This window comes from Phyllostomus discolor, chromosome 5 (assembly GCF_004126475.2).
Source record: "Phyllostomus discolor isolate MPI-MPIP mPhyDis1 chromosome 5, mPhyDis1.pri.v3, whole genome shotgun sequence".
NCBI lineage: Eukaryota > Metazoa > Chordata > Mammalia > Chiroptera > Phyllostomidae > Phyllostomus > Phyllostomus discolor.
This window is the reverse complement of record NC_040907.2, coordinates 18,598,032-18,612,818: the sequence shown is the minus strand read 5'-3', so window position 1 is coordinate 18,612,818 and position 14,787 is coordinate 18,598,032. Positions and strand designations below refer to the sequence as shown.

The window sequence follows — 14,787 nt, the reverse complement described above, 5'->3', positions numbered from 1 at the left end:
TAAGATTTGTATAATTTTTAAAAATAAATGTTTGGTAAGAAAAAGGGAGTGAGCAGAAGGTGACAGTGGGCTTCAAGGGGATGGGTGTGCACAGACACACAGGTACCCAGAGTGCATTACCCTCGTCGTGCAAGCCCAGTAAGAAGCGCTCTGCGCTGCCAGTGCCCACAGAACCAGCAGGAATCGAGGTTATCTTAGCACAGAAGGAAGATACCCAGCGGAAGAGTCCAGCGCCTGGTTCTTAACTAAAGTGAACAATAAATACGACAGTCACTTAAATGATCAACAATGTATTTAAATAATACCCCCGAATGGTCTGCAACATGCAAACGAAAACATGTACAGTCCCATCCTGATAAGATCAGTTCATTGCGAGTGCTTCGTTTCTATGACCTTGAACAAAACATGGCAAGTCGGCAAAGCATGGCCTTCAATGCCTTTGGGAAAAGCTCTAAAAAACAAAACATACCAAAATTTGTGGTATTATTCCTGTTTTGAAAAATTAACAACAGTGTTTCCCTTGGTTGTATAATAATCACTAGGAACATAAACCTAGTGATTTCTTAATTTAATCTTCAATGTATTTTTTCCCATTACCATTTAGTGCCCTTATACTCCCCTCCCCCAGCAATCAGCACAGTGTTGTCCATAATTTTTTAAATTTGTCGAGTTAAACAAAATGCTTTTGAATGGGCACTTGCAATAAGAGATAAATCAGACGTGGTAATGGCTTCTTTTGTAAAAGCCACATGTAAACAGCACACGAAGTTGACAAGTGAAGCAGCAGGAGCCCATTCTTCAGCCAAAAAAGGAAAGAAATGAAGAAAGAAGAACAAAAATTACCAAAAAGAAAAAACATTCCCTGGTCCTCTGCCCCCCAAAGCCTCGGCAATAACAGTTTTGGTACACTTTTGCTGGGAAACTCAGGCCAACTGATGGGTTAAAAAAGGACATTAGAATGGCAAACACTGCATGTGGGGATAAACTAACAACAGAGTAACTGTGTGGCCAGCAAAAGATGGTTTAAAAATTCTATCTTTCCTCTCCAGTGTGCCATTTTGTTTTAAATCATGCAATACATGTTTCTGCATTCTAAAGTTTCTGTCTTGGCTATACCCTCCCCAACTTTTAAAAAAAAATAACATTTGTGTGCTATTGATCCCTAGCTAGAAATACAACCTTGTAGAGCTCACTCACGAGCTTCTCCATGAAACTCGAGTCATTTTCCTGGTCCATTGCCGCTTTCTGGCACACAAAGATGACATCTGGATAAAGGAGCTTATTTAGGAAGATGTTGGCCTTAATTAAATCACAGTTGGTAAAACTGCTTATTATATGAAAATCACTTCGTAACACAGCCTTTCATAAGTGCCAGCAAGTGGAATTTGCCCGTGACGCATCCTTTAAGCATAGTTTTTATAATTTCCTAAATAGTGCTGTTATTAGATTATCCCCACAATATGCGAAGGGAAAAGCAAACAGCTTCAAAATCAGTGCCCGCTGCAAAATTTTAACTATTAGGTAATAGAAAATTTTGCCTTCACACCGCACTCACCAGCAAGGACTCCACAGATCAAATGAGGGTTCTCAGACTTGAACAGAGCTACAGACGTCAAAGTGATGGAGCAAGCATTAAAGGTTATGCTAAGCACACCTAGGAGACCAGAAGCCTTCGTCGGTCAGTTCTGTTTCCTTAGACTAAGAAGGGCTGAGGAACAGAGATGCAGATGGAGAGAAGGAGCTCTAACCTGCACGAAAACTCACTTAGCGTGGAACACAATGAAACACATTTGGCAGGGTTTCTCAGAAGTCCCCATTCCAAAAATGATAAAGCCATAATAATAAGCACTTCAGAAAACTATAGGTACTAGCTAGCAGTGTCTTCTCCTCCTGAAGAAATCTGTAATAATGAAAATGGCTTTCCATGCTAACATTTTCAACAAATTCCTAAAAGAAATGTGGCTTTGGAGAAACACTGCAATTTTTTTACATTGCTCAGACCTCCACAGGGTACTTACTTTGAGCTGGTAAACAGATCACTTCAAAATGCGGAGTGTTGGTTCTAAGTAATCACCTGGGTAATACAATAGAATCTAGAACGGTGAGGGCAGGATGAGAGATAAGGTTCATCCAGGGTGAAGTAAGACATCAAGCGGAACGCTGTCTGCTAATTCCACATCACAGGGGCAAGCTCTCCGCACACCCACGGCCCACGCCCACCCCATCTTTCGTTCTTCTGTTGATCGGAGGGGAAGTCCTGGCAGGTTAATAGCTACTGATTTGTAGAGTGCTTTTAGAAAAAAAAAAAAAACAACCCAAAGACATATCCAGCATATTAAAAAATGCTCCTAACAGATGTGACAATTGCATAGCGACCGATTAAGTTGGTAAGAAAAAGTCATTTTAAAAACTTGGGATAAATTAGTCAAATGAGTTCCAAGCTTATTTAAAATATTAGTATTCTGAGAACTGAACACGTGTCAATAGGTTACCTCGGTTTCAGGACTGAACAAAAGACAACTACTGGCGGAGATAAGAGGAAAACAGAAAAACAGGAGACTGTTTCTGGGAAGACTGGCTGACAGTGTCTCTTGGTGATCCAATGAGGCAGAGGTTCCTCTCCCACCCCCCCACCCCGCCCCCCACCACCCCCCGCAGCGTGGCCTGTCTAGGTACAGCATGACTAGCTCCTACTTTCCTTGATAACTAGTATCAGCCAGCAAAAGATTTGCAATAAGATTTATTCATCATAAATGTACATATTAACAGAGCCAATAACATGAGAAAAATATCAAAGAAACTGTTCCAAAAGAGAAGTTCTTAGCAGATTTTTTTTTAGGCTTAAATATTTGCTGAACTGCTAAATGGATAAACAGTTTACTCGACTGAGCATCAGAGCTCAGAAATCCTGGACCAGGGACCAAAAGGAAACACAGCGTTAGGGTTTAGAAAGCACCTCCCAAAGCTCACTGTAGACCAAGGGGCCCTTCAGAACACAACCGTGTCAACTGGGGGGCAAAGACACTTACGAAAGAAGGTAACTTCATTTTATTCTGACTTATTGGTAGACACTGCCGCATTAGGCTCTAATTGAGGGATTCCTCTCAGAAAAATCTCTTTATTTTCAAAGAGGACCCCTTCTAAAATGTTTTCCTAAATACCCAATTGCTTAAAACACTAAGCAAAAGTTCAGAGTGAAAATTATTTCACTTTCTTTACTGTGTTTGTTAGGTAATGTCTAAAATCTGGCTAAAGAGAAGGTAAATTTGGGAATCGACTATTCCCTAGGGGGAAATAGAGATAAACTCTTAAAAACTAAGACACAAACACCAGACAAGTTAGCTGGATTGATCACTGAGTGCATTTTAAGCACAGTTAACAGAGAATTATTTGGAAAACTGGCAAAGGCAGGTGTGCTGGGGTGGTTACAGTTATTTTAGATTATAGTTCAGGTGTACCCCCACGGCCACATAAACAGAAACAAATAGCTTGTCTTTTGTTTTCCATTTCTAATCGCAAACAAGATGCAAAAACACTTCAACACTGAATGAAGATGCCGAGACTGGGAAACAGCACAAAGGCAGGGGATGTAAGGAAGCGGTTCTCTGGCTCCCTGGACCCATGTCAGGGCTCAGCAGACTGCGGCCGATGGGCCAAATCCAGCCCTCTCCTGCTTTCTGTGTGGCTATGAGCTAAGAATGGCTTTACATATTCAAATGGATGGGGGAAAATAGAATAATATTGAATGACAAAAATGATCTAAAATTCAAGTTCCAGGGTGCGTGAGTAAAGTCTGATTAGAGCACATTCATGTCCGTTCGCTAACTCACTGTCTCTGCTGCTTTGACTCTGCAAGGGCGAGGTCTGTGGCGTGCAAAGCCGAAAATAGTTGTTATCTGGCCCTTTACCGAAAAAATTTGCCAACCCTTGGTCTATCTGATGGATAAAACTCTTGATATCACAAGTTTGATGCAATTGGTTGTTTTGTATCTTGTAAAACACAAAAGACAAACGTATCCAACTTCCCTCTGCAATGTATGTCTGGATAAACACAAATTGTCAAATAACTGATTCCCTGCCTGATATTACAATCCAAGATGAACCTATATATACAGAAATGCACCCTCGTCTCGAGAATATGTTCTATAGCGAAAAAGTTGATTATCATCTGTGGGAAATGGATAAGCGATTTTAACTGAACCAAATTACAAGACATCACTAGAGAGACTGACACCCATCACAGAGGTATATGCAGATTCTTTGAATAAACCAGGGACCATGCTGCAGAATTAACATGCAACAGAGGCTTCTGGGTCTTACAAGGGGTTTTGGGGGCCACCCGCACGTACCAACTGGGCCTACGGTGATTAATTTCGCACACATCTGTGTTCCAATAGAAGACATTGTAGGTGAAGAGTTAGAGTCGATCCAGTGCCATCTGTGATTTATCATTTAACAATTATCGTTTGTTATATGTCTGAGATATAAAGGTGATAGACTGACAAACAGCTAAATAAAGCAAAGCTTCTCGCTTTGAGAATCTCACAGTTTTGAGGATGACAAACTGAAAGAGATAGGTTAATAATATTTCAAATTTTTAATATCATTTTTTTGGTGGGAATCTAAGTCATAATCAGAATGTTAACAGAGAGTAAGTTCCCATAATTTTATCATATCGCACTGGTATAAATCAAATCACTTGGGGGTGCTAAAGTATGCAAGGACAGTCAGCTGCCAGAGGCAGCAGGCAAACTTAGGATGCAGACTCTGGCGGTACGCTTCTTCAAAATAAAATAGTGCTACTCACTTGTCAACAGATTCTGGCTACAAGACGTTTCCAATGCTACAAAACTATCCCACCCCAACCCTTTGGTCTAAAAAATAAGTCCCAGGCCTTGGCTGGTGTGGCTCAGTGGATTGAGCACTGGCCTGTGAACCAAAAGGTCCCCAGTTCGAGTCCCAGTCAGGGCACATGCCTGGGTTGCAGGCCAGGTCCCTGGTTGGGGGCATGTGAGAGGCAACCAACTACTGTTTCTCTCCCTCTCTTTCTCTTTTCCTTCCCCTCTCTCTGAAAATAAATAAAATATCTGAAAAAATAAAAAGTAAATCCCAAGTGCCTGTGTGATCTGTGAAGAAGCTGGGATTTCCAGAAATTTCAAAATGTTCTTTTAGAGAGGACATAAAGCTAAAAAAAAAAAATGGGGAAGCAACCTACGGGTGATAGAGCCAGAAAGAGAAAGAGCTGGTAAAGCCAGGAAAACGAGAAAAAGGGAGGAAGAGAGCAGACAGGCTAGGAGGAGGCCTGGAGCCATCCGGACATAAGATGGTAAGTTATATGAGGACAATGACTGTCTAATTCCAACATGCAAGTTACTTTTAACTATACAAAGAGCTTATAACGTGGAAGATAGAAAATTCTTCAGGACCAAGAAGAGAAAGCTATGAGAAAACATTTTGACTCAACATAAGAATGATTTATATACAGAAACCAGAGATGTCCAGAGATGTCATGTGTTATATATCTTGGGAGATATTTAAACACAGGCTAGGAGCCACCTGGTCTCTACGTCTCTGTGTGACCCTGTACAGCAGAGTCAAGCATTACAGGGGAGAGGAGCTGGCTCCTAAACTTCTGATAATGCCACCTCTTAACACCCCTGCAATTCATTACCCTCGAGGGCCATGAACAAATGAACAAATGAATAGACAGCAGTCGCCATGTTTTTCCCTAATTTTTATTCTCTGTGTATTTTGAGATGGGGTCCTGCACAGACTCTTCCTCAAAGAGGCAACGGAGGAGGAGAGAGACTAAACAGCATCCTCTGCCAATTTGGGGGACCGAACGAGGCCGTTGGGACCCTCTGCTTCCTTTTCCCCTTTAAACTCCAAAATGTTAGATTTCTTCACTATTTACCCCAAACAGAATCCTGACTATGACAAAGGGGAGGGCTGCCTTCAAGGGTATCAATCACAACAGATGAGGAAAGTGCCCCCAAAGCATCTGTTTCCTCAACAATCTGCCGTGCATACATTTAGTCAGGCTACTATCAAAGCTACTTAGTGTTTAGTCCGTATTTCCTATGGATGGATGTAATAAACTACTTTCTCTTCTTTTTGTCTTTCAAGTATGTCTTTTTAGTATGATAGGAATATCATTCACAAAATGAAATCCTCCCTGAATTTGCAACTGCTCATTATAGCCACTCTCTTCCTGATCCAGCCTAACTTTCTGTGGCTTCTTCTCTCCAACAGCCACACCCTCTCAACCAGGGCAGGTGCCCATTCCTCAGCCTGCACCAGCGTGCCCCTATCTGCATCACGTGCTGTTGCCGTACAAGGGAGGCCGACCCTAAACTGTGTGGGGTAATAGCAGCAGAAATGAGAGCAGACTTACTGATGCTATCCACTACAGTGCAGAAGGAAGATTGGGATTTTGCAACTTTATACTCAACACCCTTGCCAAAAAAAAAAAAAAAAGCAACAGTGAGAAAGCATCTCATGTTATCTTTGAATTTTAGGGCTTCCTTTTGAAAATACATCATCACTGGGTAAAGCCTAAATATACATTTTGATTGGTAATGCCTTCTAAAAAAACCCAAACCTCTAAAGCTTAGTGTATCGTATGTGCTTATCTGTAGGAAGTATTCCAGAAGTGACTTAGTGATGTAGGAGAAAGTGAATTGGCTTATATCCACAGAAATGTCAGACTAAAATTTATAATAATGTTTAATAGGAAGAAGTGTACTGGGTCCTAGGATCTAGAATGATCTGGAAATCTAATCCACAGATAAGCCCAGCCTAATGTTAGCTAACGGAGTCAACATCTTCTCCCTTCAAAACGCTTACCGAAGATGTAAACAAGTATAAAACTGGCCCATGCAAACTGAATGTCCTTCGTACTCCAAGTACTGGCAGAAGAGAATGACGGAAAGATAGGCCCGAAACCCTGACGCTGGCTTTATTCATGCGTATTGCCCTCTCTAAATATACTATACGAATAAGGTGAATTGTTTAAGAGTGTAAAGAATTTGGAAAGACATTTTTAACTTTAGTCATTTTAAACACTTGTTCAAATACCAATAAGGACTAGATGGAAATAAACAGAGCTATTTAATTGCTTCCTTTCATATAAAAAATTTCAAGAAGTTGACGTGTGTTTGTTTTTTAGTTTCCGTCTTCCTGGCCCCCAAAAGATCAAGAATTGAACAATAACCAGAGCTTCTGGTGCCTGGAACATGTTACACATTCATTCTCACGAGGTAGGTTTGTTTCTACATTACTGGGTGGAAATCTGGGTGTCGGGCAGGTCTCAGCGAACTTCTCAGTCACCCTAGAAATAACTAATAACAAAGGCAAGGCAAGAGCAAGGCTTTCTACTGGTCTGTATTAATAACTTTAGTCCAAATTATTTTTAATTATCAACCTGCCATTAAGAAACTGAATCAAGGTAACACCAACCAAGGGTATCCTATCTTTTGGTGTCTCTTTTGGTGACACTGGAAAAAGAAAAGTTGTCTTGGGACACACATTAAATACACAAACACTAATGAAAAGTAATGAGCAAAAAAAATTTTTTTTAAGTAAGTTTACGATTTTGTGTTGGGCCGCATTCATAGGCATCCTGGGCCGCATAAGGCCCATGGGCCAAGGGTTAGACACCCCTGAGACACAGTTATTAGGATCTGTCTCTGGTATTAAGAACGGAATGAGGTATGAGAAGGCAACCAAAACTATTTACAGGTTTATGTGACCAACACAGACAGCATTAGCTTCAGGTACTACAAAGCTGCAATGTCCAATATTCTGCCTCTGGTAATTGTGCTGGGCTATCAGAGCCCGCACAGGCCCCTCCCCTCAAGCATCAGGACGGCTCTGGAAGGACTCCCACTGCGCTCAGGAACACTGGAAAGTACTGTCAGCATCCCCCAGACTTAATGAGCTTGGAGTAACTCCAATACAAAGGGAAACAAAATTCAAGGTGAAGTTTACAATAATAACTAATAAAATGCCATGCACAGGAATGAAAACTGGAAATATAATCTGAAACAGTTATAAAACTACCAATAGAATTCTAAGATTATTTCCTTTTCAGTTCCTTGAAAAAAGGATTTAAACCAATGCGACGGTTTTGTTTATTTCACAAAGAAAGCTCTTAGATCTCCATTTCAGAGGTAAAGGGGAGTACTTACAATGATCCCTTTCTGGGTTAGAGAATAATCTTGCAATATTTCAGGCTGACTTGAGATCTCTTATAATGAGTAAATCAATAAATATTCTTAATTATAAACATGTGTTGTAAACAGACATAGTCTGTGACATGAAAGATACATAATCACGCCATATTTTTAAATTTAACCCAATCTGCTTCCTTTTCCCTTTTTTTCGGGGTGGGGGGGAAGCTTATAATCACAGAGCAGCACTTTTCAGGAGTACCAGAGAATTATTTCTGCATGTCTGCAGAGACAATAAAACAACAGCGGTGAATGAAGGACAAAAGATTCTTGGCTTTACTGTTCTTTTTTTCTCTAAGAAGCCATCACCTTCAAAATAAAAAGTCTTGTTTAGCAGTTTCATCAACTGAAAAGCATCAAGAGGTAAAATAAAGTGCAATAATCCCACTTTGATAGCCCTGTGGACTCAGATTTCAAAACAAATATTTGAGACAACATTAACCAAATCATCCATATTGGTACATTCAAGTGCCATAAAAAGCAAGCTACATGCAAGACTTCATCAATGCAGAGGTGGAAATGACAGGTTAGACATCGGAGTTTTGTTACAGAGAGCGCGCTCGTCTTTACTTCAGGAAAGTCTGAAAAGTCAACATGCAAACAGAGGACACATACTTGTCACATAGAACTCTACAGATCACAAGGCCATCAGTTAAAAACAATTGATTTCAACACAAGTGTAAGAACAAACAGGTCTGATATGTATCAAGAAAACAAAAAAAATATATATATATATTTTTTAAGCTTACCATATGGCTAAATATTGCTCCTAGTAATATAACTACTTAAGTCATAAAGAAGTAACACAGTATTTTAATTCAGAAGAGGGTATGTTTATGCACAGACCTTGAATAAATCTGTATTCCAGGACTTTTAAAGACGGGCAGAGTAGTCTGGGAAGTTCAGCCCCGGCTGGAGGCTAGGCCAGGGACACCAGCACCATTTTCCTTAAACCACCAGCATGTTACTTATGAAAAGATGGCATTTAACCTTCGCGGCTCTCTTTTCTACGCCAGGCAGGATAAAGTTGTTTGTCCCTGAACGTCTCAGAAATACACGTAGAGAAGGCCACAGAAAACAAAAGCCCTTTCCCAGAAAAAGGCCTTTGTATGTACTGGTTTGATATCGCAAGAAAAGGAGTGGCTTTGGATTCATAGATTAAAACGTGTCTTTTTAAGGCTTTGGAAAGGTTAGCAAGTTGAAATGTTTTCTTAAGTTACAAAGCCCACGCCACACAAACAGCTACGGAAGATTAGGGAAATATTGCACCCGATGCTTCTGCAGAGTGTCCGGCGTTGTGTGAACTCCTGGAGAGGAGGACACAGCCCACTAAATGAAAACACGCAGAATGAAAAGGCGGACGCTTTGGGGGAAAGAAGCAACCCGCCACAAGCTTAAATCTGATTCTTCTGCCCTTGTTAAACTTCAGGAAGGAAAGCTGGCTTGGGCAATCTATTCCTACTCCTTTGTGCCCCAGAATACGTATTCGACAAAGAGTAACATTTATTGACAGAAAAACGATCACAAGAGCTTTTCTAGGACAGTGAGCTATTAAGATCAGAGGGCATCATACAGGAGATAACACGGTAGAAGTCAGTGACAGGTTTGACAGTTTTAGTCTTGACGTTTCGGATGAGCACCCTGTTTTCCGGTCACAGAAAGACCAACCACCACACAGCCAACGCCAGAACCACGAGAAAAGACATCATGAAAGGGAAACGAGGAGATGGAAAAGTACTAGAGTAGAGGCGGCACTTTTTGAAAGACTTGTGATCCTCGGGGATTGGAATAGAAACCTTGGGAAGAATTTCTTCATTTTCTTGCTGGGGTAAAGCTCTTTCAGGAGATCTCTCTTGCCTTTTAATTTTCTCTTCATCCTGCACTAACAGAGCACGTTCCTGTGTCCGCTTTCACGGTAGAAGATCAAGAAAGACAGAGAAAGATGAACAAAATGACAGATGAGAAATGCTTAAAAGTGATACTTGGGGATGTGCAAAGGATTTGGGAAGGTCTTTTGGACATTCTATTTTACTTTACTTTGGCAATTTCCCCCAGCAAAGTTTCTATGACAACAGTACTCCATACATAATTTTTTTTTAATGAATGGACATTAGAAGTCCTGAAAGTTCAAGGAATCATGGACTTCCTTATAGTACTTATTTGCCCTTCGAGGACATTCAGAGAAGAATTTGGGGTTATTTTTCACTACTTTGTTGCTACCAGTTTTTCCCAGGTCAGTTGGGCAAAGCCAATAATGAAGCATTCTTCTTGCCATCACAAAAGTCATCTTTATTACAAATAGAATGGTAGAATATAAAAAGTTATCCTCATATCTCTCATATAGATTTAAAAAAACTGTAACAGTTCATTCAATATGGCAATTAGCTTTTGCTCAAGGCAATAAAAATCTGAATCCTTTACATTTTAAAGACTGCAAAGAAAAAAAGTATAAAAGTTCATGTGTGTCTCCAAGGTCTACTAAAAAAAAAAACAAACCCACAAATCTTAACGATGGCAAACTCCCTTCCCCTCTCTCTCAGAATTATGATTAAAAATAATAATGACCATTATGAAGGTTTATACATCACATTAAGCAAATACTTCTGACACTTTTAAGAAAAATTATTTTTTTTATAATTGTCCAATTGTAAACCCCCAACCCCCAAATCTCTGTCCTCTGCCATCCAGTGCAGACAGCTGTTATCTATGAAAGGAAAAACCTGGCTCTCAGTTCTCTCAGCTGAGCCAGCCTTCTCGGGTCAGTCTGGAAACTCGACACCGGTTCTTTGCACACCCCTAAGCGATATGTATCAGGGAGAAAGTAGCTGGGGGACTGGTCAGCAAAAAAGAAAAAAAAAAAAGGAAAAGAAAGGATGCAAAATTATAATAATGATTTTTAAAAGAAAATAAAGGGGGAGAAGAAAGACAACATAAAAAGAATAGGGTACAATTAAATTCATTTTTTTTCTCTGAATACATATTTCTATCTTCATGCAGCTTTTCAAACAGCCATGCGCCAAAATAAGCAAATCGAAAGCTGCAAAAGCTGCAGCAGTGGAAAGGTTATGTGTTAGGTCAAAAGGTGGCATATGTGAATCTACTAGTATAGCCAAAAGAAAAAAAAGGTACTCAGCAGCTGCTGTCCGATTCTGGGGGATTATCTGCTTAGTGCCATGACAAGAGCAAACTGTGATTGAGAAGCACAAGTCGTAACAGCAGCTTTACCTCTGGCCCACCAACCTTTCTTTCCGAGGGAAGGATAGAGGTTTTCTTCACCTGGTCATACACAAATTACACACAATTCAGTTGCTTGCAATGCAACAAAAATGCTGTCAAAGGTGGAAGAGGTATCCCCAGAGAACGTAAACATTGTCTTAATTATTTTTTTAAAAGTAAATATGCCAGAAAGTGGAATTATCCTATGTAAAAGCTTGTGACAGTATAGTTCTTACTTATTCCACTATTCGTTTAGAGGGTGATAGACACAAACGCAGAGCTAAGGTGGCTCGCCTATCCCCACCGATCTAATTCAATTTATAAAGAGTCATTTCTTTAAAAGTCCACAGGATGACACAGCCACTCCCCAGAGCAGCCCTGAGATGGTTTCTGAAGGGTTTCCTATTCAGATGTAAGGCATTTTCTGGAACTGGAGACTGATTCAACTTTGCCCAACCTCATCCAAGAAAATACTGTTACTTTTTCAAAGCAGTTGAGCATCTTTTATTATATGTACAGACTCCAAAAGAAAACCTCTAGAAAACACGCAGTTACCAGGCGAGAGAGCAACAAGGCATCGTCTCTGTGAGGAGAAAGCCAGTTCAGGGGACATTAGCTGGATTCGGAATACAAAGCCATCATCCAGGTATATCAGGGCGTGGAGACCAAGAGGACAGTGGGTAGGAACCACTGCATCCCACCACCTCTGGGAGCTCTATTTAGCTGCCCCTCATTCAGGAATTCTCCACCCTTGCTCAGGGAAACTGGCTCAGTTCTGTTTAGAGAGTCATTAGCCAAGTTTAATCACATTTTGAAAAATATAAAAAGTACCCTTTGTCAACCAATTTTTATTATCCTCTCCAGTTCCAGAAACTAAATACGTTGAGTAGTTTATCATAGATTCTAAATATAAAAACCAGGTTTTTTTAAATTATTAAGACATCACTTTACCTTTCTTAACTAGAATTGTTAATGCTTTGGGGAAAAAACAAGCATATAATTTAAAAATCATTACAATCACTCATTGAGTCATTGTGACTATTTATATAAATCTTTAGCCTGCCAGGCTAAAGAGTAAGTAAAGACTTTTTGAATATATGCTCAAGGTAACTTTTTCATTGCACATACTCATTTCTTTAGGTGTAGAATTCCTACAATAGGTGATGACAACGATAGAAAAGAACAGCCCCTGAAAGGTATCTAACTGTGACTATGTTACAAAACAGTGAATTAAAAGTTTGATGTTACTCATAAAAGAAAAAAAATCAATAGTTTTTCTAAAAATGAAACACAACTATTAATACTTGGTATTCTACATTCTCTGGCTTAGGAGCCTCCTGGGTTTATTATATAATTGTGGTCAACCATTCCAGACATTTCTAAGTTGTGCAAATGTTCAAATAAAGTTTTTTTTAAAAAATGCGTATTCCTTTCCAATTTTGACCTTACTAAATTTAGTACCATCCCTAGTTCCCGAAGGCACAGCTTGAACATAAAGTTCCACGGGCTTATGGCCAGTTTGCAGACACACACTCGCGTGCAGCTGCTGAGCGAGTTCTCAGGCCGCTCGTCCACCGGGAGCTGTGTGAGTGGCTCCCACAACCAGACCGGGTCGTCCACGTGACTCAGCCCACAAGTGTTGGATGAGTGCCTGAAAGCTGCCGTGAATTGGTGAGGCACCAAAAATAAATTTCAGCTCTAGACTTTCTCTCAGATACAGAACATTAATATGCAAAAACACTTATTTCACTCATTCTCCCAACTGGTCATGCGGGCAAAGTACTCACTCCTTCTCCTGTGGGGATTTGGCCATTGATGTTAAGTGATCGGAACGGGGAGTGAGTGGATAAGCGTTTATCCCATTCGCTAGGCCGTGGTTCCGGTACAGACTCCATAAAGTTCTTCTTCAGCTCACTGATGCTGGCGTGATGTTTTTTGATCTCTTCTTGACTTTTTTCTAAATCCTACAGTTGAAAGGACAAAGATGCAAAACAATAAATACCCGGAGGAATAAATCCACACCAAGGGAAGCCCATCACAGACTATGGGCACAGGTAGAAAACACACCACATCCAGGAGAGATATTACTAATCCAAAAATTGCATTCGAATTGTAAATATACAACATGGTATATTTGCTTGCTTTTTTTTTTAAACAAGGTGCTTTTCTTAGAAGCAATGAAGCATCATAACCCCACAGCTCTTAGCAGTTATATAACCCAGAAGGAGCTCACTCGGTTTTACAACTCTTCTTCCCATTATGACACAGTGCTGGCTCTCCAACTCCTCATCCCAAGAAGGTAATCCCACAACTCAATTTGCCTCAGATTGATATGAACTGATTTGGGCTCAGCTCAGGCAGGATGGAGAGAGCAAAAGACAAGGAGAAACTATTAAACGAAGGACAAGGCAAAAGATTCAGCTTTCATCACTGACTGCCTTGCACTGGGGTAAGTTGCAACTGGACGGTACCCCTCTATTTCTACCTAGAGATAGTTTTGCTTCCCTATTATTAGGGGGCTGTTGTTGGTTTCTGGTAAACAAGAATAGCCCTTTCTTGATATAAGAATTTATTACTGGTACATAAAAGTTGAATCACTATGTTGTACACCTGAAACTAATATAATATTGTATGTCAACTACAATTGTTTTTAAAAAAGATATTCCTCTGGGAGAAAGTGATTGATTCCAAGATTACAAAAAAAAAATGTTGAAATTCATGACTCAGGCCTTCGGAGCAGGTTGTTACTATCTCTGAGTAATTACTCAGGGGTATGTAATATAGTGGCTTTTTTCCTTTGCCAATACTACTCACACAAATTAAAAGGCTTGTGCTTTCTAGCTCCTGACAGCTTCACTTCATTCTTTAGTACCATTCAAACTAGGGACCTTCTTCTACTAACCTTCAATGAATGGGGAGTGATTTAGCAAGAATTCTTCAAATAGCTTATATATCCCCTCATGATTTAAAATACCTCAACTGGCCCTGGCCAGGTGGCTCAGTTGGTTGGAGTGCTGTCCCATGTACCAGAAGGTCACGAGTTTGATCCCTGGTCAGGGCACATACCTAGGTTGTGGGTTCAGTCCCCAGCTGGGGCCCATATGGGAAGCAACCAATTAACGTTTCTCTCTCACAGAGATATTTCTCTCTCTAAAAATCAGCAATAAAAACATATCCTCTGGCGAGGATTAAAAAATAATAAAAAAATAAAAGAATAAATAAAATACCTCAACTGTTCCAGCAGATTTGCATACTGGACAACTAGGGGTAAGCTCTTACAAGAGTATATTTTAGGGAGAAATGATCAACACTAGGTTAATAAAGCTAGACATAATGAGAA

The 14,787-nt window shown here is 40.1% G+C and overlaps 1 protein-coding gene across 22 annotated transcripts in view; it reads right to left on the bottom strand.

The window, feature by feature from the left end:
• Positions 1-14,787, bottom strand: part of EPB41 (erythrocyte membrane protein band 4.1) — a 166,235-nt gene that overhangs the window by 22,026 nt on the left and 129,422 nt on the right. For 9 of the 22 annotated variants that reach the window (XM_036025637.1, XM_036025631.1, XM_036025627.1 and 6 more), the window contains 2 exons: positions 13,235-13,411; positions 11,457-11,507 (listed from right to left, as the gene is read on the bottom strand). In XM_036025637.1, the coding sequence (XP_035881530.1) occupies positions 11,457-11,507; positions 13,235-13,411 (228 nt within the window). Of the gene's footprint in view, positions 1-8,388; positions 11,065-11,456; positions 11,508-13,234; positions 13,412-14,787 lie in introns of those variants that run through there. The other 13 variants (XM_028511607.2, XM_036025629.1, XM_036025639.1 and 10 more) reach the window with 4 other exon arrangements.